At 34.2% G+C, this 23793-nt stretch overlaps 3 protein-coding genes across 3 annotated transcripts; 1 reads left to right on the top strand and 2 right to left on the bottom strand.

Annotated features, from left to right (window-relative positions):
- Positions 1–316: 316 nt before the first annotated feature.
- LOC111709623 (nicotinamidase) lies at positions 317–10936 on the top strand. Its single transcript, XM_023483365.1, has 11 exons — positions 317–432; positions 1147–1286; positions 2049–2095; positions 3253–3311; positions 4284–4354; positions 4755–4810; positions 5382–5418; positions 6754–6818; positions 8908–9012; positions 9648–9773; positions 10279–10936. The coding sequence occupies exons 1-11, from the start codon at positions 350–352 to the stop codon at positions 10528–10530; spliced, it is 1041 nt and encodes a 346-aa protein (XP_023339133.1). The 5' UTR covers positions 317–349; the 3' UTR covers positions 10531–10936.
- A 4179-nt stretch (positions 10937–15115) lies between these two features.
- Positions 15116–19819, bottom strand: LOC111709627 (uncharacterized; the record flags this gene model as incomplete). The annotated part of the gene is given in 2 exon segments (XM_023483378.1): positions 15116–17449; positions 19663–19819. Coding segments are annotated over 2 exon segments (1648 nt in total), but the record flags the coding sequence as incomplete, so codon positions are not given.
- Positions 19820–20160: 341 nt separating this feature from the next.
- Positions 20161–22347, bottom strand: LOC111709625 (protein numb; the record flags this gene model as incomplete). The annotated part of the gene is made up of 1 exon (XM_023483377.1): positions 20161–22347. A coding segment is annotated over one exon (1491 nt), but the record flags the coding sequence as incomplete, so codon positions are not given.
- Positions 22348–23793: the final 1446 nt, after the last annotated feature.

The following is a 23793-nucleotide window of genomic DNA, read 5'->3' as shown; positions in this document are numbered from 1 at the left end:
ATCATATTTGTTATAGTTCAGATCATATTTTTTATAGTTCATATCATATTTGTTAGAGTCCATATCATATTTGTTATAGTTCATATCATATTTGTTATAGTTCATATCATATTTGTTAAAATTCATATCATATTCGTTATAGTTCATAACATATTTGTTATAGTTCAGATCATATTTGTTATAGTTCATATCATATTTGTTATTGTTCAGATCATATTCGTTATAGTTCATATCATATTCGTTATTAAAATATCTAGACTTGGGTATAGATATAACATGATAGATAAATAAACATAACTCAGTTTATCACAAACCTTTGAGAGGGAAGGACAAAAGTGTTTACTATTAAATGAAGATTAAAGGATGGGTTTATTTCCTTCTAGTAAACCTTACTCTGGTCCAGGGGGGTATCAAGGACGACCTTAGAACCAGGTTATTATATTTACAGGTCTTGAAAATTATATATGGCTGTCTGGATCTTTATCTGTGCATCTATATATCGTCTATGATCATTTAAAAATGCTATTATCGATGCACAAGAGGAACTTTTATACCTTAATTTTTTATTAATGTATAAAGGAATTGAGTCTTTGCCACAAACTCTGGTTTTATAATCCTTTATCTTTGCAACCCAATTGCTGTAGACCTAAGATATTTCAAACTATGAGTTCTGTGAGATCAAATAATCTAAGTTTGAAATATCAAAGGTTTACACCATCAGGAAGAAATGATATAGGGATGAGACAATTTGATTTGTGTCAAAGACTCGATTCCTTTCAGCAATTTTTCTCCCTGGATTGAGATAAATCTCGGCATTTTCCGTCGTCGCCTCTTCTGCAATAAAAATAGGAAAAAATTAAAATAAAACTAATAAAGAAAAAATTTTAAGTTCTCTTTACATAGTTTTTTTTCCACTTAAAACATTCTTTTCAAATCCTCGACAAATACATAAGAAAGAAGTTTGCATTGACCACAGGTGGTCTTGTATAATATAAGTTACTTACAAGTCCATTAGTTGTCACCCTTTGGAATAGACATTTTGTGATTCAATAGTGTCTCGCTATAAATGGTATTATATACGGTTTAAATATCTAACATTATAATTGAAACAAAATCCTTTTTTCTTTAAACCTATTTGTTGCACAGGTTCACCGGAAATGAAGAGGACCTGGAGAATATACTGAACCTGCTGGAAAAACAAAATCTTCTCCAGACCTGGACCCAGATACTGGAGAACCCGAACTCTGCTCTTCTTGTCATAGATATGCAGAATGATTTTATTTCAGGTACAATGATAACCGGGAAACTCTGAAATAAGAAGACGACTTTTAGACTTAGTTCTGACTTTAAAAAGTCCAATGAATATGAGACACAGCAATTGTGCAGTGTGAACAGACCCATTCACTAAATTAGTGATCTGATAAGTGTCTAGTAAAACTATTTGCTTTGTAACAACATCAAATACACTTAAGTGTTGCCAGAAAGTCGTCTTCTTCTTCAGAGTTTTCTGGTTCTCAGTGTATACAGTATACACACTATACAGTGAACTGAAGTTTACAATGGGACTGGGTTCAGAGAAGGGGATTTTATAACTCCACAGGGGAAAACTAAATAAATTCAAATTCTTTTTTTTGTCTCAAAAAGTTTATTCAATTGTATGGTCAAAACAAACGCAATCCTGAAATTTCCAAAAATTGATTTAGAAAAAAAATGTAGAATTAAAACAATCTTAGTTTTAGACTTCTTGAATTCTAAAAGTGTATTAAACAAATTTAACATTTTCATAAATATATATTTAGTTTAAAAAGAGTAATTTTTATTATAGTAAAACTGTTTATATCCTGTTGCATGTTTATTATAGTAAAACTGTTTATATCCTGTTGCATGTTTATTTTAGTAAAACTGTTTATATCCTGTTGCATGTTTATGCAGAACATGCAAATTCAATCTTTTAAAGTGTGAAGCTTATATTTACCGCGGGTTTGTATAAAAACAGATAAAAATCGTCCTTTTTTACGCAGAATTCGTTTATTAAATTGTTATTCCAGGCAGTATGGAACTGGAGGGCGCTGATGAGCTGATAGAAACCATCCAGGTCTTTTTATGATTATTAAATTTAATATTAAAAAAAAAATTTGTGACATAAAAGTTTTTTTAAAGTTAACATTAGCATTAATTAGAGAAATATTTGCAACCTGATGGTACAAACCTTTTGATCTTTCAAACTTTAATTAATTTGAATAATTTATGAAAATGAAATATAATATTATACAGTTTAACCAAAAACTTTGGAGACATCGAAAGAATTTATAAAATGTCGTTAATATTCCATTAACTTTTGTTCTTTAATTAAATAATTAAATGGAACTCTTTAAAACTGTTCCCGCATATTAAATAGATATTTATTCAAACAATGACTTTATTTGGATAAAATAGTATGAAACCCAATGAAAATTTACCAAGAAGACATTTTATAAATTCTTTCGATGTCTCCGAAGTTCTGGGCTGAACTGTATCCAACAAAATATTATGAGCTACGACATCTTTTTATGAAGATATAAGAACTAGAACATTAAAACCTTTGAGAAGTTTAAAGGGAGTGTTCGCGAAAAATGAAAGGAGGTATAGACTTTATGCGATAAAAAGCACTTTTGATCGCTACTAATCTTACTTTTATCTGGTGTGTCTATAAGAAAAAATTGTTAAAACCCACTTTTACTTAAGAACGTAGTATCCATACAAATTCAGAAAGATTGCAACATTCAACTCGGATCGTAAACAAATTAATTTAATTCCAAACAAATCATTCAGATATTACAAACAGTAGTTATCGATTATTTTTCGACGTCTTAATTATCAAAAATCCTCGAAACAGGAATAAATGTTTTCAAAAGTAACTCTCAGATCATGAAAAATACAAAAAATTATGAAAAATCAATTTTTTACGAATGCGTCGAAAAATAATCGATGACTATTGTTTGTAATATCTGAATGATTTGCTTGGAATTAAATTGATTTGTTTACGATCCGAGTTAAATGTTGCATTCTTCTGAATTTGTATGGACACTACGTTCTTCGGTATTAGTCGTTTTTAACAATTTTCTTCTTATAGACGCAACAGATAGAAGTAAGATTAGTAGCGATCAAAAGCGCTTTTTTATCGCATTTAGCCTATACCCCCTTTCATTTTTCGCAAACACTCCCTTTAAAAAGTTGTTGAAATTTTGTTGTGTAAAAAATCATTTCGATAAGGACGTAGCATCTGGTTGGGACTGGGGAAAAGTCGTCTTCTCACAGGATTGGCATCCAAGGTAGAAAGAAACTACAGGGTGTCCAAAATCATTTCGGATCGTTTATGGCTCTAAATAGTGTTTTCGGGACTAATCAGAAAATTTAAAAGAATCAATCATTTTAGAAATTTGTGTAAGCCTAATATAGAAGTTTGCACGAAGAAAACGCCCGATTCTTTTAGTATTATGTTCGTATTTCTGCGTTAAATCTTGGAGATAATCCAATATGATATGAACGCTCTGTATGTAGAAATATAACTCTACATACATGTTGTCCAATTTATTAGTGTCAAGGATGTAATGCAAGGAAAGTTATTTCATAAGTGTACGCATCTTTTGTTCTGCAGTGTACTATCTCCGGGCGGTAATGTAAACACAAGACGGATGTTACAGCCTGACATGGGATCCATCTTTCACATAAAAAAAATCAATGAAATATTCTGGTCATAGGAAACTATTACGTGAATTATCAAAATTATCAAATTTAATGCTTTTAACCTCCTCGGATACTAAACGAACACTGATGCATCTATTCTTGTTTACAAATTCCGCCCAAAGAGAACTGGTTTCAATATGTACGCAGAGTATACACAACCGCAATTGACTTTCCTTGCATTACACCCTTGATTAGTGTGATGTTCTGCGTATAATTTGTGAACATTTACATGAATTGTACACTTTGAACTCCCTTTCAGGCTGAAAGGGACTGACAAAATTCATACCGAGGGATTGTTTAAATTCCACTCTAATATATTCTATTCTCTTTGGCGATAATATCAGTAAAATGAAGGCGATTTTTTATTAAAGTTTTTATTGTTAACAAGCATTTTTCGAATTACAAGTTTACATTTAATTTAAGAGAAGCCTTTAATAATTTAAGCTTCTCTTTGTTTTTATTGTTTCTATGCTGTGTAAAAGCTTGATATAAATCAAAATTGAAATCGAAAGTCGTCTTCATCGTATTTATATAATCGCCTACCACCGTAATTGTAGGGATCATATCTCTTTTTTCTCTAATGTGGAGAAGCGACCTCTAGACGAAACATGGAGAAATAAAAATCCAGGGACTCATTAAAAATTAAACAATTATTGATGCTATTGATTTTTAACCCGGCCTTTTCCCTTGTAAAACATCCCCGGGTTCTAATAAAATTTGTTTAATTTAGATTTTAGGGTAAAAATCTAAATTAAACAAAGAAATGGAGATATCCATGTTTAATTAAGACAATTAATAATTTTAATTTGTTGTTTCTCTGTATAAATGACAATGGCGAATTTATGCAGTAGAGTAAAAGCAGGAATTTTACAGAATTTATCTCCTTACAATAAACGACGGTATGTTCCTTATTACTTGGCTACTCTAATGTGAGTCGGTTCTTTGGCTCTATTTACTTAAAACTTAGTCGATTGCTCCTTTAAACGATTTTTAAAAGATTATATTTCCAATCGAGTATAGCACTGCAGGTGAAATCAGTGTTTATGATGAAGTCGTCTTTGCTGCAACTCCGCCATATTCACAGGTCGCATCTACAAATAAAGTTCCTTATTCACATTTTCTAAAAATCTTTATTTATGTCACTTCACTTTCACTCGGGCAAAAAAGAGTATTCAAACTCTGAATTAATTAAAATTTTGTTTTAAGTGCAATTTCAAAAAAGCTGTTAGCCTAGATAACTTATCTTAGAAAGTCATTGGCTACCATATTTACTTTTATGATCCTATGAATGCCATGGTTACTGTTTATATCCTATGGTTACCATGTTTACTGTTATGATCCTATGGTTACCATATTTACTGTCATGATCCTATGGTTACCAGTTTAATGTTTAGATCCTATGATTACCATGTTTATTGTTATGATCCTATGGTTACCATGTTTACTGTTTAGATCCTATGGTTACCATGTTTACTGTTTAGATCCTATGGTTACCATGTTTACTGTTTAGATCCTATGGTTACCATGTTTACAGTTTAGATCTTATGATTACCATGTTTATTGTTTAGATCCTAAGGTTACCATGTTTACTGTTTAGATCCTATTGTTACCATGTTTACTGTTAAGATCTTATGGTTACCATGTTTACTGTTTAGATCCTATGGCCGGATCACTGTGTGCAGGAAACTGAAGGTATATTATGAAATCCAAAGTTCTAGTTTTCTCTAGAAACTTTTCTTCAACCATCCTTTACTGAAACATTCTTGAATGGGAGATGCAAATTAAAACTATTTTTAGTAGGAACATGTTTTTTAACTCAGTTTCATAGCTAAAAACTCACACAAAAAAACAAGGTTGATCTTATTAGTTGCTATGTTTTTTAAAACAGACACAGTCTAAAAGATTCTGTACTATAAGTCATTCAGAATAAAGTCCTGTGCTAAAGTGTGACGTTTTATTTCAACAAAGACAGATTAAGTTACAGATTGTTGAATTGTTATTTTCTAATCAGTCAATTTTAATCCCACTGGAAAAAACTTTTGCACTTTAAACCATTTCAATAAATGTTAATAAATATCCTTATTGATTTCTTTATTTTACTAAGCTAACTGTTAAGTCAACAACTCGTTATTCAGGCCTAATTATAATTGACGACATTGTTCTGCAATTTCCTTGACTGTAGTCATGTTGTGTGTCTGTACCAAAAGAAAAAGAGTGTGCATGTGTAAAACAAACTTGTCTGCAAAGCAATGCGACTGGCTTTCTCATGCCAGACCAGCACCACTTCCCTTCCCTTTATTCTTATTCCTTGATTTTTATACTTTTTTGTCGGCACGTTTTCAAATTAAAAAGGTTAATAAGACAGACTAAGTTACAGATTGTTGAATGGTAGACCAAAACGTGAATTAATTCAAATTGAAGAAAATAGACGCATCTCACCATGGTTAATTCAGAGATGAGATTTAAAATCTTAAACCCGAGTGAAACCCAGAGTTGGGCCCAGATAGAACCCAAGTCAGGATTGGCACTGATTCGACCAATTAGAGACTGCTTAGAAGGCTTTCTCTCTGTAGCAGACAGATTACTATCAGATCAGCTGTGACAAGGAGATGTAAATTTCGAAAATTCAAAATTTATGTAGATACATTATTTGCATAGTATGTTTATTTCATACCTTTGATCAAATTTGACACTACAAATAATTCCCGAGATTTTAAATATAAAAGTTTTTTCGAAATTCACGAGTATCAGCTGCTGAAGACCCAAGCCTTGAAGAGATAAAAACCCAAGGTGGTTGGTTTTTACTAAACTCAAGGCCATCCAAAACCCAGGACTTCCCTTGAGCTTTACTTGGGTCTAAGCAGACGCAAAGACCGGGTTTTACTCAGGATTAAGCTTTTAAAATCTCATCTCAGAGTGAGAACCATGCATCAGCATCATTTGTACATGAATCGTAAATCTGTTTTTATTTGAAACAACTGTATAATCTAAAATTTTTAAACTCTTTTTAACTTTTGATATTTTTAGGAGCTGATTTTCCACCAGAGCTGAAACCTTTAGTAGAAGCAAACTCGACATATCTTATTAGAAAGGTATTCTCTAAATAAAGAGAGGTACGTTGTGAAATATAAACGGGGTGAAGAATGAACAAAAATAGATAAGAAATGTGTACAGTTATTATTTCCTTATTAGTTGTATACCTCCTTGTAACATTATACTATGCAATATAACTGCATGCAAATTATATTCTACAGGGTGTCCCAATAAACATGGGAATTAAGTCATGACTTGACAATCGTCTTAGATTTCCCATAGTTGATGAATGACGAAGAGTGTACAAAATGAAGACTGCTATACGTTTTATGAACATTTAAAAATGTGGTCTGCCTTCTTTGTATCTTCAAAATTGATGGAGATACATATTAAACATTTGTAAGATTTCGTCGTTATTTAATAAATCGAAACTTGGACGGATTTTTGAATAAAAATGCAATAATGGTGAACCACATATGGAATTCTCAAAACCAGCAGTTTCTCTTTATTTTTAACTGTTTTAATCGGATTAAAACAAATATTGTGTTTATGTAATAATTGAATGCGGAACAATGACGATATAGATGTCGTGACATAACTCCCATGTTTATTGTGACATCCTGTATCTATAGTTGAGGTTTCCTGCGGGCTAAACCAACAGTTTGTTGCAAACTACTTTAATTAAACTCTATCATAAACTTTACCAACAAAACATTACATTGGCAACTAGAATGTTTTAAAATAGCATTCGAAAATATATTCTTTTCAATTGTGGTTTCGTAAGAATAATGAATTCACGTTATTGGTTAAATACCGGTTAAGATGGTATCGTTGTGAATAGGACATGACCCTCTTTGTATGGAGATTAGCTTGAAATTACACGAACCGTACTTTTAAGAAGGGACTGATGTCATGTCTTTATTTAATGATCTCTGCATACAAAAAGTGACACCAAGGATTCACAATGTAGTGATATTTAAAACCAATTGTCTGTTTGTCGAAAATGAAGACATGATTTTGGTTTCTTAACTTATTAATCCTTTGACGCAACTTTACTGTACACTGTACTCCAATCAGTGGATTTATAAAAAATGTAGAAATGCAAGAAATTGAAGAGTTTGCTACATAAAAACGGTGAATTTTTAGTTTTTTAGCCAAGAATATCACTAATTGTCAATTTTAAATAATTTTCGGGATAAATTGTATTTATATTCACAATGGATCAAATTTAGGATACAACTTTACAGATTTAATTAAGTTATGTTTGATGATTAATTTATCCTTGCTGTCCAAATTTCACCTTCTTTTGTATTCTGTCTGTTTTGTGTCTGTGTGTGCATTCATGGTAACATTTTCTATTCCCTATATCAATAAACCTGATGGTGTAAACCTTTCATATTTTAAACTTAGAGAACTTGATCTTACAGAATTCTTAGTTTAAAAAAGCTAAAGTCTAGAACATTGGGTTCAAAGATATAGGGATTAGAAAGTTAGGATTTGCGACAAAAACTAAATTCCTTAAAACCTTGTTGTGTATTGCGGGTGAATTTCCAAGTTTCAGATTATTATTAAACTCTCATTATTTGTGGTAACATGGAATATAAAACAATCAACAGAAAAGTTACAATTTTGATAAAGTATAAGATTAACACAAATATTGAACATTTCAAATAGAAAATGTTAAAGGATTTAAACGAGTGGCCGATAAAACTTTGGAATGTGAAGACGACATTTAATCAATCTTCTGTGTAACTGATCATGTTGCAGAGCAAATAGTTTTACCAGTAGCTGTTTTTCATGTTGATTGGACTTTGGAAATAATAACTTGAGTCCAGCAGTCTTCTCATTCCACAGCACTATAGTTTCAGTAGAAGAAAATATTTCCATTTAGTGTATAGCAACGCAATAGAGATTTATCTCTAATTGGATAATGAGACAGATAGAAAGATAGATGTGACCGTCATACTATTACTATTGGTTCAGAATAGACACTAAACAAATGACTGAACCCTTCAACCCTGATTGGATTAGGCGCTAATGGACGCGGCATACAGGAGTGTGCCACTGTACTCTGTATCATTGTTCAGAATTTAAATAAAACAAATATAAAATATTAAAAAAAAATTTAGCTTTTATCATTTATTTTAGGGAACCAATCCGGAAGTAGATTCTTATTCTGCATTCTTTGATAATAATGGAAACGGGAATGGGGATACAGGACTTAAGGATATCCTACTGGGAACAGTTACTGAGGTATGATACAGGACTTAAGGATATCCTACTGGGAACAGTTACTAAGGTAGGATACAGGACTTAAGGATATCCTACTGGGAACAGTTACTGAGGTAGGATACAGGACTTAAGGATATCCTACTGGGAACAGTTACTGAGGTAGGATACAGGACTTAAGGATATCCTACTGGGAGAAGTTACTGAGGTATGATACAGGGCTTAAGGATATCCTACTGGATACAGTTACTGAGGTAGGAGACAGGACTTAAGGATATCCTACTGGGAACAGTTACTGAGGTATGATACAAGACTTAAGGATAACCTACTGGAAACAGTTACTGAGGTATGATACAGGACTTAAGGATATCCTAGGATCAGTTACTGAGCTAGGATACAGGACTTAAGGATATCCTACTGGGAACAGTAACTGAGGTAGGATACAGGACTTAAGGATATCCTAGGATCAGTTACTGAGCTAGGATACAGAACTTTAGGATCCTAAGTCGTTTGCATTGTATTGCTATAAAGGCCGACCATTGTATGGATACAGGACTTCAGGATATTCACTAAAGATCTATTACTGAAGTAGATTTTAGGACTTTTATAGTCTTAATTGTTTTGGTTATAAATGATTTATATACTATCATATTATTCAGGTAGTTGTTGTTGGACTAGCTACAGATTATTGTGTTGGAAGAACTACAATAGATGCTCAGGGTCTTGGTATACCTGCTACGATACTACTAGATGTTAGTAGAGGAGTTGCTAATCAGTCAATTCAGGTATGCATGCACATCATACAATACGCTTGGTATACCAGCTACAATACTACTAGATGCTAGTAGAGGAGTCACTAATCAGTCAATTCAGGTATACACATCAGACAATACGCTTGGTATACCAGCTACAATACTACTATGATGCTAGCAGAGGAGTCACTAATCAGTCCAATTCAGGTATACACATCATACAATACGCTTGGTATACCTGCTACAATACAACTAGATGTCAGTTGAGGAGTCACTAATCAGTCAATTCAGGTATACACATCATACAATAAGCTTATGCCTACGATCGACAGAGGTTTTGAAATATAGAGCATGCCTTTTTTAATTTGTTGATACCTTGACATTTCACTCTACAAAAAATTAAGCAGACTGCATTTTAAAAATCCTAAGACTGGGGTTTTTTGTTAAATAATTTAATTACTCCACAATTTGAATTATGTCACAAAGAATGTGTCGCAATCATTGGTTACTAAAAACTAAAAAAAACTTTTGCCTATAGGATATGTTGGGACGGATTGAAAACTCCGGTGGGCGGAGTACAACCTGGGAGAACTGGAGAACAGATGAATGGAGCAGAGCCAAGCATATTGCTCAAACCTTGATTTCTCAAGGATCCAGGGAACCAAAATCAGGGTTTTCTGAAAGTTTTGTCGAGAACTCGGGAACCAAAACCTCAACATTTAATTGTGCTTTGGGATTGGGAACTTATCTCATTCTAATCTTTACGCTTCTAAATCGCCATTTTATGTAATTTATCTGCATGAATGTATATTATGCTTGATAGTGTTTTTTTGTAATCCATTCAGCATTTTATTTGCTTGATTTCGTTTTTCTTAATCTCTTAAACTTAATTCTTTTGATTTATATCGTTAAATTTTGCCTCAAAATAATTTATCCAATTATTTGTTGAAAGTAATATTCACTTAGGGTCGATTCAATAGAATCACAAGGCCTTACTGGATTCAAGAAGGCTATAGAGCACTATTGGGCAGTACTTAACCCTATAAAACAGGCTGTGGGGGGGGGCGTTTGGCACCCTCCCCTGTGGTTTGTTTGTCCTAGAACTCTTATTTTTGACAATATCACCGTGAAATTTTGTGACTTTTAATTAATAGTAATTTAAATTTTTTAATTTATAGGGTAGGGTACAGGGCGGAAGAAAGTCGGGTCAGTGAAAAAAAAATCTAAAATAGTCAATAACTTTTTTGTGAAAAAAAAGCTACAGATCTAAAAAACTATATTATTAAAAAGCCCTTGAAAAAATGCATGTAGAAACATGTGTCGTACTTTGATATTTGTTTAAAACAAAAAAATATTATTTTAATTTTATTGACCCTTTTTAGGCATTTTTTCAACCCTCCCTAGCACCCAAACTATTACAGTTGTTGGTCTAATTTTTCTTTGAGGTGGCCTTGAAAAATTGGGCTATTAACATGCATTTCCTATACCTATTCTCTAAGCCCTTTTTCGAGGGGGGTGGGTGCCAAACGCTGCCCCCCCCCCGGCTATACAAAGATTCAGACCCCCCAGCCTTTATAGGGTTAAGAACAAGATTTAATAATAAAAACCAGGCTTTAAAATTTCGATTAATTGAATTTTACATCTATGTAATAATGTAATTATGTATATATAAATAAGGTTTCAACATTTTTACAAATGACTTCAAATAGGAAAACGTTTGTGTAAGATTTTTAAATATGATAATAAAGGTTGAAATTAATCATGCTAAATGCAATTAATTAGTTGTTTAATACCAAAAACAATAAATAATGTTTTATGGGAGTCATATTATAGTAATTTCATTTAAAAGTGAAATGTATTTGTGAAAAAGTTTTTTAACGAAATAAACTGCAAAAAGCCTTAAATATCATAATACAGTATATAAAAGACGACTTTCAAAACTATTTTTCAATTGTATGGATTGCGCAAATAGATTGTCAAGAACTTCACAATCTTGTCAAGAACTTGACAATATATTTGGATGTACGAATATACAAAATACAGGGTGTCTCAGAAAACATGGGAATTGAGAGATGACTTGAAAATCACTTTCTTTATTACTGATAATTGATAAAAAGCAAAAAACTTTCCGAAAAATGATCTACCTTTTTTATCTTTAAAATTGACGGAGATATTAAACAGTTACACGTGTTAACAATATTATGCATTGCGGAACAAAGACGATATAATGCACCGCGGAACAAAGACGATGTAATGCAGCGTGGAACAAAGACGATGTAATGCAGCGCAGAACAAAGACGATATAATGCAACGTGAAACAAAGACGATATAATGCACCGCGGAACAAAGACGATGTAATGCAGCGCAGAACAAAGACGATGTAATGCAGCGCAGAACAAAGACGATATAATGCAACGTGGAACAAAGACGATTTAATGCACCATGGAACAAAAACAATATAATGCAGCTCAGAACAAAGACGATATAATGCAGCGCAGAACAAAGACGATATAATGCAACGTGGAACAAAGACGATTTAATGCACCATGGAACAAAGACGATATAATGCAGCACAGAACAAAGACAATATAATGCAACGTGGAAAAAAGACGAAATAATGCAGTACGGAACAAAGAAGATATAATGCAGCGCAGAATAAAGACGAAAAAATGCAGCGCGGTACAAAGACAATATAATGCAGCACGGAACAAAGACAATATAAAACAGAGCGGAATAAAGACAAAATAATGCAACGCGGAATAAAGACGATATAATGCAACGCGGAATAAAGACGATATAATGCAACGCGGAATAAAGACGATATAATGCTGCACGGAACAAAGACGATATAATTCAACGCGGAACAAAGACGATATATAATGCAGCTCGGAATAAAGACTTTATAATGCAGCTCGGAATAAAACAATTAATAGTCACGATTTTATACTTTAGCGATCCTTATCCAACCATCTTGTTTAACAGACGGATTTTTGCACTATTTGAAAAATTTGAGAAATTGTTGAGAAAATGTTTATTCTATTGTTTTCCAAAATTTAAAAAAAAATCATGAAAATTAAATGAATTATAACAAAAAATGTAGACCAATTATTTGCATTTTTGGGAAGTAAAACAGTTGTAAGGATTTTTTTTAAAAAATTATTTTAAAAAAAAATATTCGATCGATATTTTCGATAATCCTATTTTTAGCAACTTAAATTCTCATTCTTTGAACAGGGTGTCCCAATAAACATGGGAATCCAGTGACGACTTTGATATCGTCTTCGATCCATGCAGAATTTTTTTATGAAAACAATTATTGCAGTGTTCCAGTTCATCCAACATCTAATATCGAAAACGCCTGGCCTTGAGATTTTCAAAATGTGGTCTACGATGTTTTTATCTTTAAAATTGGCGGAGAAATTGCAAAATTTATTACAAATTTTAATTTATTTACTAAATCAAAGCTTTCTTAATATCTACACATATCTTTGGAAATTTTTAGGACACAAAAAGGTATATATAGACCACTTTATGAAAAGCTCGTCAGCCGTACAGCCCCGTTATCTTACTTTCTTTGCCGTGCATTAAATATCAGAAATCAAAGACGACTTTCAAGTTGTCTCTCAATTCCCATGTTTATTAAGACACCCTGTAGTTCTCCCTGTATCTAAAAAAGAACTCAGCATCTTTGTTTAAGATAAGAGAATGTGAAAATTTACGAATTCGTTCATCAGAAAAAGTTTATGAGGTTTGAGGTTTGAAGGGGGTGCTTTACTTCTTAATTTACCAGAATAGTTTTTGTTATTATTTCCGGGAATACACTCCTGTATGCCGAGTCCATTAGCGCCTGATCCAATCAGGGTTCAGTCATGTGTTTGATGTCTTTTCTGAACCAATAGAAATAGTTTGGCGGTAACATCTATCTTTCTATCTATTTCATCATCCAATTAGAGATAAATCCTTATATCGGCGCTATCGGTAAATGGAAATATTTACTTCTACTGAAGCTATAGTGATATAGTCCCGGCTTAAAGGTCTATTCTAAAAAAAGACACTCCCTTGAAATGATTATCCACTCTATCGTGAAAGGTCTACAGGCAACAATAAAAGAATATGTTGAAACTATTTAATGATAAAAATGCATAGGAACAACACAGGGTTGTGAATTTACTCTTTGCCACAAGCTTAAATTTTCTAATCCCTATATATTTACAACCTTGTAATGCAAACCTTTGATATTTCTAACTTAGATTTTTTTATTTAACAGCATTTAAATTGTTTGAAAGGAATTTATTCTTTGCTACAAGCTCAAATTTTATAATCCCTATATATTTGGAACCTGAAGATGTAAACCTTTAATATTTCTAACTTAGATTAAATGATTTGACAGAAATCAAAGTTTAAAAATTTAAATATCTACGACAGTGGGTTGCAAAGATATAGTGACAATATAATATTATAGAATCTGCGTATTAATATTTAAAGCGTTTCAATATTACTTTATAAGCCGCCTTTTCATTTCTTCGTAATTTTATAGCTCAAAACTTTGCATTTCGTCGTTTTGACGTTTATATTGGGTACAGACAAACAAGCCAATGTATATAAATGTAAAGTTCGCGAAATAGTCACTTTAGAGGGACTGTAAAGGAAAAATGAAAGGGGGTCTAGGCTGAAACCTGAGAATCTCAGGAGTTGAACGATACCTATAAGATATCTTTCTGATGCTCCTGTCTCGAGAAATTGATATAAAACTGTGTCAAAGGAATTGAGTCTTTGTCACAAACTCTGATTTTTTAATCCCTATATCTTTGCAGCCCAATGTCGTAGATCTTAAATATTTCAAACTATAAATTCTGTCAGTTCAAATAATTTAAGTTTGAAATATCAAGGTTAACACCATAAGGTTGCAAATATATATGGAAAAGAAAATATAAGAAAATTCATATATGTATGCAATTTTGTATAGAAGTTGTACCATTAAACAGATCATATTCAACAAATACGCGACCAATCTGAAAACAACGATATCCCACAGGAGCCTGAGAATCTCAGGTTTGCTCCTATTGCATTTTTTATTTTGCATTGTGCTTTTTTAATAGATATAATTGCTAAAATTATTACATATAGTCGGTATAGTCCCTATTACGTCACCAGAACTTTAGCCAATGGCAGTGCAGTATAGTTGTCACGTGATTTCCGTCTGTATCACGTGACAACTATACCCGCTTTCATTTTTCCTTTACAGTCCCTCTAAATTGATATTTTACACACATATTATTCAAACTCAAACTCTTTCTTTTAACATAATTTGATCAAATTAGGGAAATTAAACTACCCCTCCTATCTTATATTCATTATAGTTAGATTTAGCTAAATACTTTAAATATATGTATTTCTATAATGTATACAATACATACATTTGTCAACTGTATATTGTTATTAAGCACTGTAGGAAAATATATTATGAATATATACATATATATATATAAAGATAGATGAATATATATATATATATATATCTAAGGGATTAGCTGCTCAAACTTTGAACAAAATAGTTTCAAAATATATTTTTACATAATTATGAAATCAAAAGTCAATTTGTATTAATCAAAAATTGCCAGTATAAACCTTCTTTTTGCAAAATTTTTACAAAAGTAAAAAATTAGTCCATAAAATTTACACAATAAAAATTTCACTTTAGGATTTATCACATAAAATAAACTGAGTACACTAGAACTTAATTAAATATAAATGAATGGAACTTAAAAATGAAAAAATTAGGCCTAAATAAGATATTATCAAACCGGGGTTTTCGCCTCTTTAATAAAAATGGGGATTAATTTTGGTTCTTATCAGTCAGACTTTATGGATTGCAGTAAGATAGAAACCTGATCAATATATTGAGTAAAGTCACCGTATATATATAAATATATATCAATATATAAAAACATTTCGACTCAAATATATTCACTATATACAGTAAACCAGATAATGATTGGGAAACTTGCATGTTATCTTTGAGAAGGTTTACTCAGGGTCTAATATATGGCTATGTCATCTATACATGAGTAAGGTACGTAGTAAATGTTCTCAAATGTTTTATCGAATTTCACAATGTACAAACACCACCCTCCACTGTACTGCAGTGGTTTACAGTACACTGACCGAAGAAATAGAAGAATAGTAAGTTTTAGTGGAGAGTGACACAGTCTTATTCTCTATAACTGGAGTTCAAATGTTTTTCCGTCCTGGAGGAACGGATTCTTATTATTCACATGTTTCTCTGATTTCACGTCTACGCTATATTTTCTGGTCGCAATAGCCGCCCATTCTGCGTCAAACGGATCCTCTAGTATCGAGCTCTGTACAGTGTTCTCCAGGAAGGAATTATGTCCTGTGCTGTTCTCCAGGATGGATGACTGAAGGTTAGATCTCCATAATTCTCCGGATTGTTGTGGTAAACTTGCTCCTGAATTGGTTGAGGAGGGACTACTGTATCCACTAGAGGTTCCTGGATTCTTACTAAACTCCTCAAGACCGTGGTTGATAAAGGGAGGAAATTTTGAATCTAGATCAAAATCTTTTGTTCCGCTAGAACTCCAATGATTGATGGCAGGGACGCACGAGTATTTAAAATCATTTAAACCCAGAGACGAATAAACTGGATCCGCCATGATAAGGGATGAATTCACTGGGTTAGGTTGAGAAAAACCAGACAAAATATTGAAGTTGTCTAAAGTGTTCCCGCTGGAAGGTTGGGGAACGGATGGAAGATGAGGAGGAGAGTGAGGTTGATCAGGAACCATATCCCAGGGGTTGTGCTCACTCTCTGGGGTCTCAGGGAGCTTGTGAAGCCTGGTTGGGATGAGAAGAGAAGGAGGAGGAGACATACTATAGGTTGATGATGAATCTCCAGTAATAAAAGCTGGAGTAGAGGTTCCAGACGCCCCACTAGTTGCTGCCAACTCTGCCTGGGTAAATGGATCATCATTGGTTAAGAGATCTACGGATTTATTATAGTTATCTTCAAGATTAGAAGAAGGTAACTCAATATCTTCCATTATAGGACTGTCGGAGAGTAATCTTCTCTCTTTGTAGGACGGGAGATCGTTGGGTCGAAGTGAGAGCTGGAGTTTAGAATGTCTCTTAAACGGAGTTTGTCCCGAGAGTTGACCCAACCCTCTGAAGGACGCTTGTCTCTGGTACATTGTCTCCGTGGGTCTAGGTCTCTCTACAGATTTGGTCTCAACCTCGACAGATTTAGGAGGCGCAGGACTTATCCTCATAGATTGAGGATCTTCCAGTCTCTCGGTCATTGTACCGACACGGAAAGATCCATTTCTGGTGAAAGAACTATCATTTGAGTTGTACTGTACTGATACATTTGTTTTGTCTCGCTTCTGCTTATTTTCAAGACAAATACCGAAAGCGCAACCGACTGCGTGGCTCAACCTCTCTCCGGTATCTCCCACAGCCATAAACCCATGACACATCCATCTCCTGGAGGTTCCATCTCGGCAGATATAGGAGAACCCCTTCTCAAAGTTTCTGTCAGGAGCACAGAATGAAACTTTCTCAATTGTTTGATCCAGGACCAGTCCCTTAGTATCATCATCAACTAGTCGGATACTATCTCCGTTCACGCAAAGAGTTCCTCGGACAGTTCTTCTTCTCTCTTGTTTTAACCTGCTCACTGCTGCTTCACAAACCTAGAACATTAACAAACATTAAAAATTAAACCTTAGATCTACCTTCTCTAAACCTAAGATCTAGCAACTCTAAACCTAAGATCTACCAATTCTAAACTTAAGATCTACCAACTCTAAACCTAAGATCTACCAACTCTAAACTTAAGATCTACCAACTCTAAACATAAGATATAACAACTCTGAACGTAAGATCCACCAACTCTAAACCTAAAATTTACCAACTCTAAACCTTGCTCTACCAACTCTAAACCTTAGTTCTACCAACTCTAAACCTAAGATTTACCAACTTTAAACCTTTAAATCTACCAAATTCTCGTGATTAAATTAACACACGGTAAGTCTACCAAGTTTAAACCTTATTAAAATCTACCATTAGTTCTATAAATGACCGTGTCGAAACACCAAGTATATTTGGTGACAAATGTTAGCTAAAATGACCAGGTAACCTTGAGGTTCAAGATCTGAAGAAACCTAGAATAATCCCCGTCAAACATGTGTATTTTCTTTAGAAAATAGATATTATACAGGGGACATATCTAGGTGTCCAAGATTCCTATGGACCGGAGTAACATATCTAGGTGTCCAAGAATACTTTAGACCGGAGTAACATATCTAGGTGTCCAAGATTACTATGGACCGGAGTAACATATCTAGGTGTCCTAGATTCTTATGGACCGGAGTAACAAGTCTGGGTGTCCAAGAATACTTTAGACCGGAGTAACATATCTAGGTGTCCTAGAGTACTTTAGACTAGAGTAACATATCTAGGTGTCCAAGAATACTTTAGACCGGAGTAGCATATCTAGGTGTCCTAGAATACTTTAGACTAGAGTAACATATCTAAGTGTCCTAGAATACTTTAGACTAGAGAAACATATCTAGGTGTCCTAGAATACTTTAGACTAGAGTAACATATCTAGGTGTCCTAGAATACTTTGACCAGAGTAAAATATCTAGGTGTCCAAGATTCTTATGGACCGGAGTAACATATCTAGGTGCCCTAAAATACTTTAGACCGGAGTAACATATCTAGGTGTCCTAGAAAGATATGATATCAATGAAGAGTTCATCGGAGTAACTTGTCATCCCAATTCTCGATCCTTCCTTAATAATCTCCATTCTTCCATATGAATCCCCCCCCATTCCTGAAATACAGTCTCCCTCCTCCCTCAAACCCTCCTGAATACAACCAAGCCTAGTTCCCCTCTGCCCGAGGCCTGGTCTTTTCTCTACGATTATAGGCATCACAGCTGATTGGACCTGAGTAATTGATGGCTTGCCTAAACCTAAGATCAACCAGATCTAAATAAAGACGGATAACATTGCCAAACATATTAGAATCTTTCTAGAAGATTGAAAATCCCGACATCATTTCATAACAAACAAATCCTTTTTTTGCTTGAAACTTGTCTCAAGGATGTGAGCCCGGAATGAATATTTCACTTTTTATGATACCGATGTTTCCAAGGTCAATAAGTCTTTCCGCAATCTTTACTTCTTAACTTCCTTGTCATATTTTGCACAATCATTCGAAATGATTTCTGGAAGGATGTGATCGCTCAAAATCTCAGATTGTTGTCTCAGTGTAAGAAATGAAACTATAAATCGATCTCAGTCTTTTTTTTCATTTCAATTGAAGTGTAATTTACAAGAAACTATCATTACAGAAACATTGGATAGAGATAAAAGTAGAATCAATTGATTAATGTATAATTTTATGTAAATTCATCCTGCAGAGGGACCCGTGAAACTGTCGATAAGGAATACAATTGATTGATGTATAATTAATTCTATTTAAATTCATCCTGCAGAGGGACTCGTAAAACTGTCGATAAGGAAGACGGTTGATTGATGTTTAATTAATTCTATTTAAATTTATCCTGCAGAGGGACCCATAAAACTGTCGATTAGGAAGACGATTGTGAGGAATGTAAGTGTAATTTCAAGGGACCCTCCATTCAAAGATGGCAATGCCCGATTCACAACAGCATCCGTATTTAAGATTGGTGGGTTCTCTGCAAAAGTGACCTGCACATTTCTACTGTAGGTAAACATATAAGAATTAAACCCTAGAAAAACAACAATATCTTCCACATTATTGATCTAATATAGGTTTCAAGAGTACCGTTGTGAGTTGGAGATTGCCATGTTCGTAATTCTTACACAGTTTAATGAGTCACACTGAAACCTTCCCTTTAATATTATTTATTCACCTGCATTCCTCTAGACTCGTATACTTCGCAACAACCCAGGTATTTGACGTAGAAGCTACAAGTTCCAGCTCTCACCCCCGCCTCATCCATTCTCCATTTATCTGCGCGGGTTAGCTCAACCTGCTGACTGCTCTCCTTACGCTTACGCATGCTGTGTCTAAACCCAGAACCATATATAAACAAATATTAAAATGGATTTCAGTCATTTTGCTCAGCCGTTTAGTTTGTCTTGAGCTCAAGACAAGATATAGTTGTACAGATTTTACATATATTTTGTGTACGTGTGATATGATCAAAATTTTCCTCAAAATTTGAGGAAAATCGGTTAATGGGGTTCCTGAGTTATGATCGGACATACAAACAAACAAACAAATATTACTACTTTATACATATATATATATTTATAAACCTTGCTCTACCAACTGTAGGAAAATATATTATGAATATATACATATATATATATAAAGATAGATGAATATATATATATATATATATCTAAGGGATTAGCTGCTCAAACTTTGAACAAAATAGTTTCAAAATATATTTTTACATAATTATGAAATCAAAAGTCAATTTGTATTAATCAAAAATTGCCAGTATAAACCTTCTTTTTGCAAAATTTTTACAAAAGTAAAAAATTAGTCCATAAAATTTACACAATAAAAATTTCACTTTAGGATTTATCACATAAAATAAACTGAGTACACTAGAACTTAATTAAATATAAATGAATGGAACTTAAAAATGAAAAAATTAGGCCTAAATAAGATATTATCAAACCGGGGTTTTCGCCTCTTTAATAAAAATGGGGATTAATTTTGGTTCTTATCAGTCAGACTTTATGGATTGCAGTAAGATAGAAACCTGATCAATATATTGAGTAAAGTCACCGTATATATATAAATATATATCAATATATAAAAACATTTCGACTCAAATATATTCACTATATACAGTAAACCAGATAATGATTGGGAAACTTGCATGTTATCTTTGAGAAGGTTTACTCAGGGTCTAATATATGGCTATGTCATCTATACATGAGTAAGGTACGTAGTAAATGTTCTCAAATGTTTTATCGAATTTCACAATGTACAAACACCACCCTCCACTGTACTGCAGTGGTTTACAGTACACTGACCGAAGAAATAGAAGAATAGTAAGTTTTAGTGGAGAGTGACACAGTCTTATTCTCTATAACTGGAGTTCAAATGTTTTTCCGTCCTGGAGGAACGGATTCTTATTATTCACATGTTTCTCTGATTTCACGTCTACGCTATATTTTCTGGTCGCAATAGCCGCCCATTCTGCGTCAAACGGATCCTCTAGTATCGAGCTCTGTACAGTGTTCTCCAGGAAGGAATTATGTCCTGTGCTGTTCTCCAGGATGGATGACTGAAGGTTAGATCTCCATAATTCTCCGGATTGTTGTGGTAAACTTGCTCCTGAATTGGTTGAGGAGGGACTACTGTATCCACTAGAGGTTCCTGGATTCTTACTAAACTCCTCAAGACCGTGGTTGATAAAGGGAGGAAATTTTGAATCTAGATCAAAATCTTTTGTTCCGCTAGAACTCCAATGATTGATGGCAGGGACGCACGAGTATTTAAAATCATTTAAACCCAGAGACGAATAAACTGGATCCGCCATGATAAGGGATGAATTCACTGGGTTAGGTTGAGAAAAACCAGACAAAATATTGAAGTTGTCTAAAGTGTTCCCGCTGGAAGGTTGGGGAACGGATGGAAGATGAGGAGGAGAGTGAGGTTGATCAGGAACCATATCCCAGGGGTTGTGCTCACTCTCTGGGGTCTCAGGGAGCTTGTGAAGCCTGGTTGGGATGAGAAGAGAAGGAGGAGGAGACATACTATAGGTTGATGATGAATCTCCAGTAATAAAAGCTGGAGTAGAGGTTCCAGACGCCCCACTAGTTGCTGCCAACTCTGCCTGGGTAAATGGATCATCATTGGTTAAGAGATCTACGGATTTATTATAGTTATCTTCAAGATTAGAAGAAGGTAACTCAATATCTTCCATTATAGGACTGTCGGAGAGTAATCTTCTCTCTTTGTAGGACGGGAGATCGTTGGGTCGAAGTGAGAGCTGGAGTTTAGAATGTCTCTTAAACGGAGTTTGTCCCGAGAGTTGACCCAACCCTCTGAAGGACGCTTGTCTCTGGTACATTGTCTCCGTGGGTCTAGGTCTCTCTACAGATTTGGTCTCAACCTCGACAGATTTAGGAGGCGCAGGACTTATCCTCATAGATTGAGGATCTTCCAGTCTCTCGGTCATTGTACCGACACGGAAAGATCCATTTCTGGTGAAAGAACTATCATTTGAGTTGTACTGTACTGATACATTTGTTTTGTCTCGCTTCTGCTTATTTTCAAGACAAATACCGAAAGCGCAACCGACTGCGTGGCTCAACCTCTCTCCGGTATCTCCCACAGCCATAAACCCATGACACATCCATCTCCTGGAGGTTCCATCTCGGCAGATATAGGAGAACCCCTTCTCAAAGTTTCTGTCAGGAGCACAGAATGAAACTTTCTCAATTGTTTGATCCAGGACCAGTCCCTTAGTATCATCATCAACTAGTCGGATACTATCTCCGTTCACGCAAAGAGTTCCTCGGACAGTTCTTCTTCTCTCTTGTTTTAACCTGCTCACTGCTGCTTCACAAACCTAGAACATTAACAAACATTAAAAATTAAACCTTAGATCTACCTTCTCTAAACCTAAGATCTAGCAACTCTAAACCTAAGATCTACCAATTCTAAACTTAAGATCTACCAACTCTAAACCTAAGATCTACCAACTCTAAACTTAAGATCTACCAACTCTAAACATAAGATATAACAACTCTGAACGTAAGATCCACCAACTCTAAACCTAAAATTTACCAACTCTAAACCTTGCTCTACCAACTCTAAACCTTAGTTCTACCAACTCTAAACCTAAGATTTACCAACTTTAAACCTTTAAATCTACCAAATTCTCGTGATTAAATTAACACACGGTAAGTCTACCAAGTTTAAACCTTATTAAAATCTACCATTAGTTCTATAAATGACCGTGTCGAAACACCAAGTATATTTGGTGACAAATGTTAGCTAAAATGACCAGGTAACCTTGAGGTTCAAGATCTGAAGAAACCTAGAATAATCCCCGTCAAACATGTGTATTTTCTTTAGAAAATAGATATTATACAGGGGACATATCTAGGTGTCCAAGATTCCTATGGACCGGAGTAACATATCTAGGTGTCCAAGAATACTTTAGACCGGAGTAACATATCTAGGTGTCCAAGATTACTATGGACCGGAGTAACATATCTAGGTGTCCTAGATTCTTATGGACCGGAGTAACAAGTCTGGGTGTCCAAGAATACTTTAGACCGGAGTAACATATCTAGGTGTCCTAGAGTACTTTAGACTAGAGTAACATATCTAGGTGTCCAAGAATACTTTAGACCGGAGTAGCATATCTAGGTGTCCTAGAATACTTTAGACTAGAGTAACATATCTAAGTGTCCTAGAATACTTTAGACTAGAGAAACATATCTAGGTGTCCTAGAATACTTTAGACTAGAGTAACATATCTAGGTGTCCTAGAATACTTTGACCAGAGTAAAATATCTAGGTGTCCAAGATTCTTATGGACCGGAGTAACATATCTAGGTGCCCTAAAATACTTTAGACCGGAGTAACATATCTAGGTGTCCTAGAAAGATATGATATCAATGAAGAGTTCATCGGAGTAACTTGTCATCCCAATTCTCGATCCTTCCTTAATAATCTCCATTCTTCCATATGAATCCCCCCCCATTCCTGAAATACAGTCTCCCTCCTCCCTCAAACCCTCCTGAATACAACCAAGCCTAGTTCCCCTCTGCCCGAGGCCTGGTCTTTTCTCTACGATTATAGGCATCACAGCTGATTGGACCTGAGTAATTGATGGCTTGCCTAAACCTAAGATCAACCAGATCTAAATAAAGACGGATAACATTGCCAAACATATTAGAATCTTTCTAGAAGATTGAAAATCCCGACATCATTTCATAACAAACAAATCCTTTTTTTGCTTGAAACTTGTCTCAAGGATGTGAGCCCGGAATGAATATTTCACTTT

Source organism: Eurytemora carolleeae, unplaced genomic scaffold (assembly GCF_000591075.1).
Source record: "Eurytemora carolleeae unplaced genomic scaffold, Eaff_2.0 scaffold976, whole genome shotgun sequence".
NCBI classification, from domain to species: domain Eukaryota; kingdom Metazoa; phylum Arthropoda; class Copepoda; order Calanoida; family Temoridae; genus Eurytemora; species Eurytemora carolleeae.
Note: the sequence above shows the minus strand (reverse complement) of the source record. Positions and strands in the feature narration are given on the sequence as shown.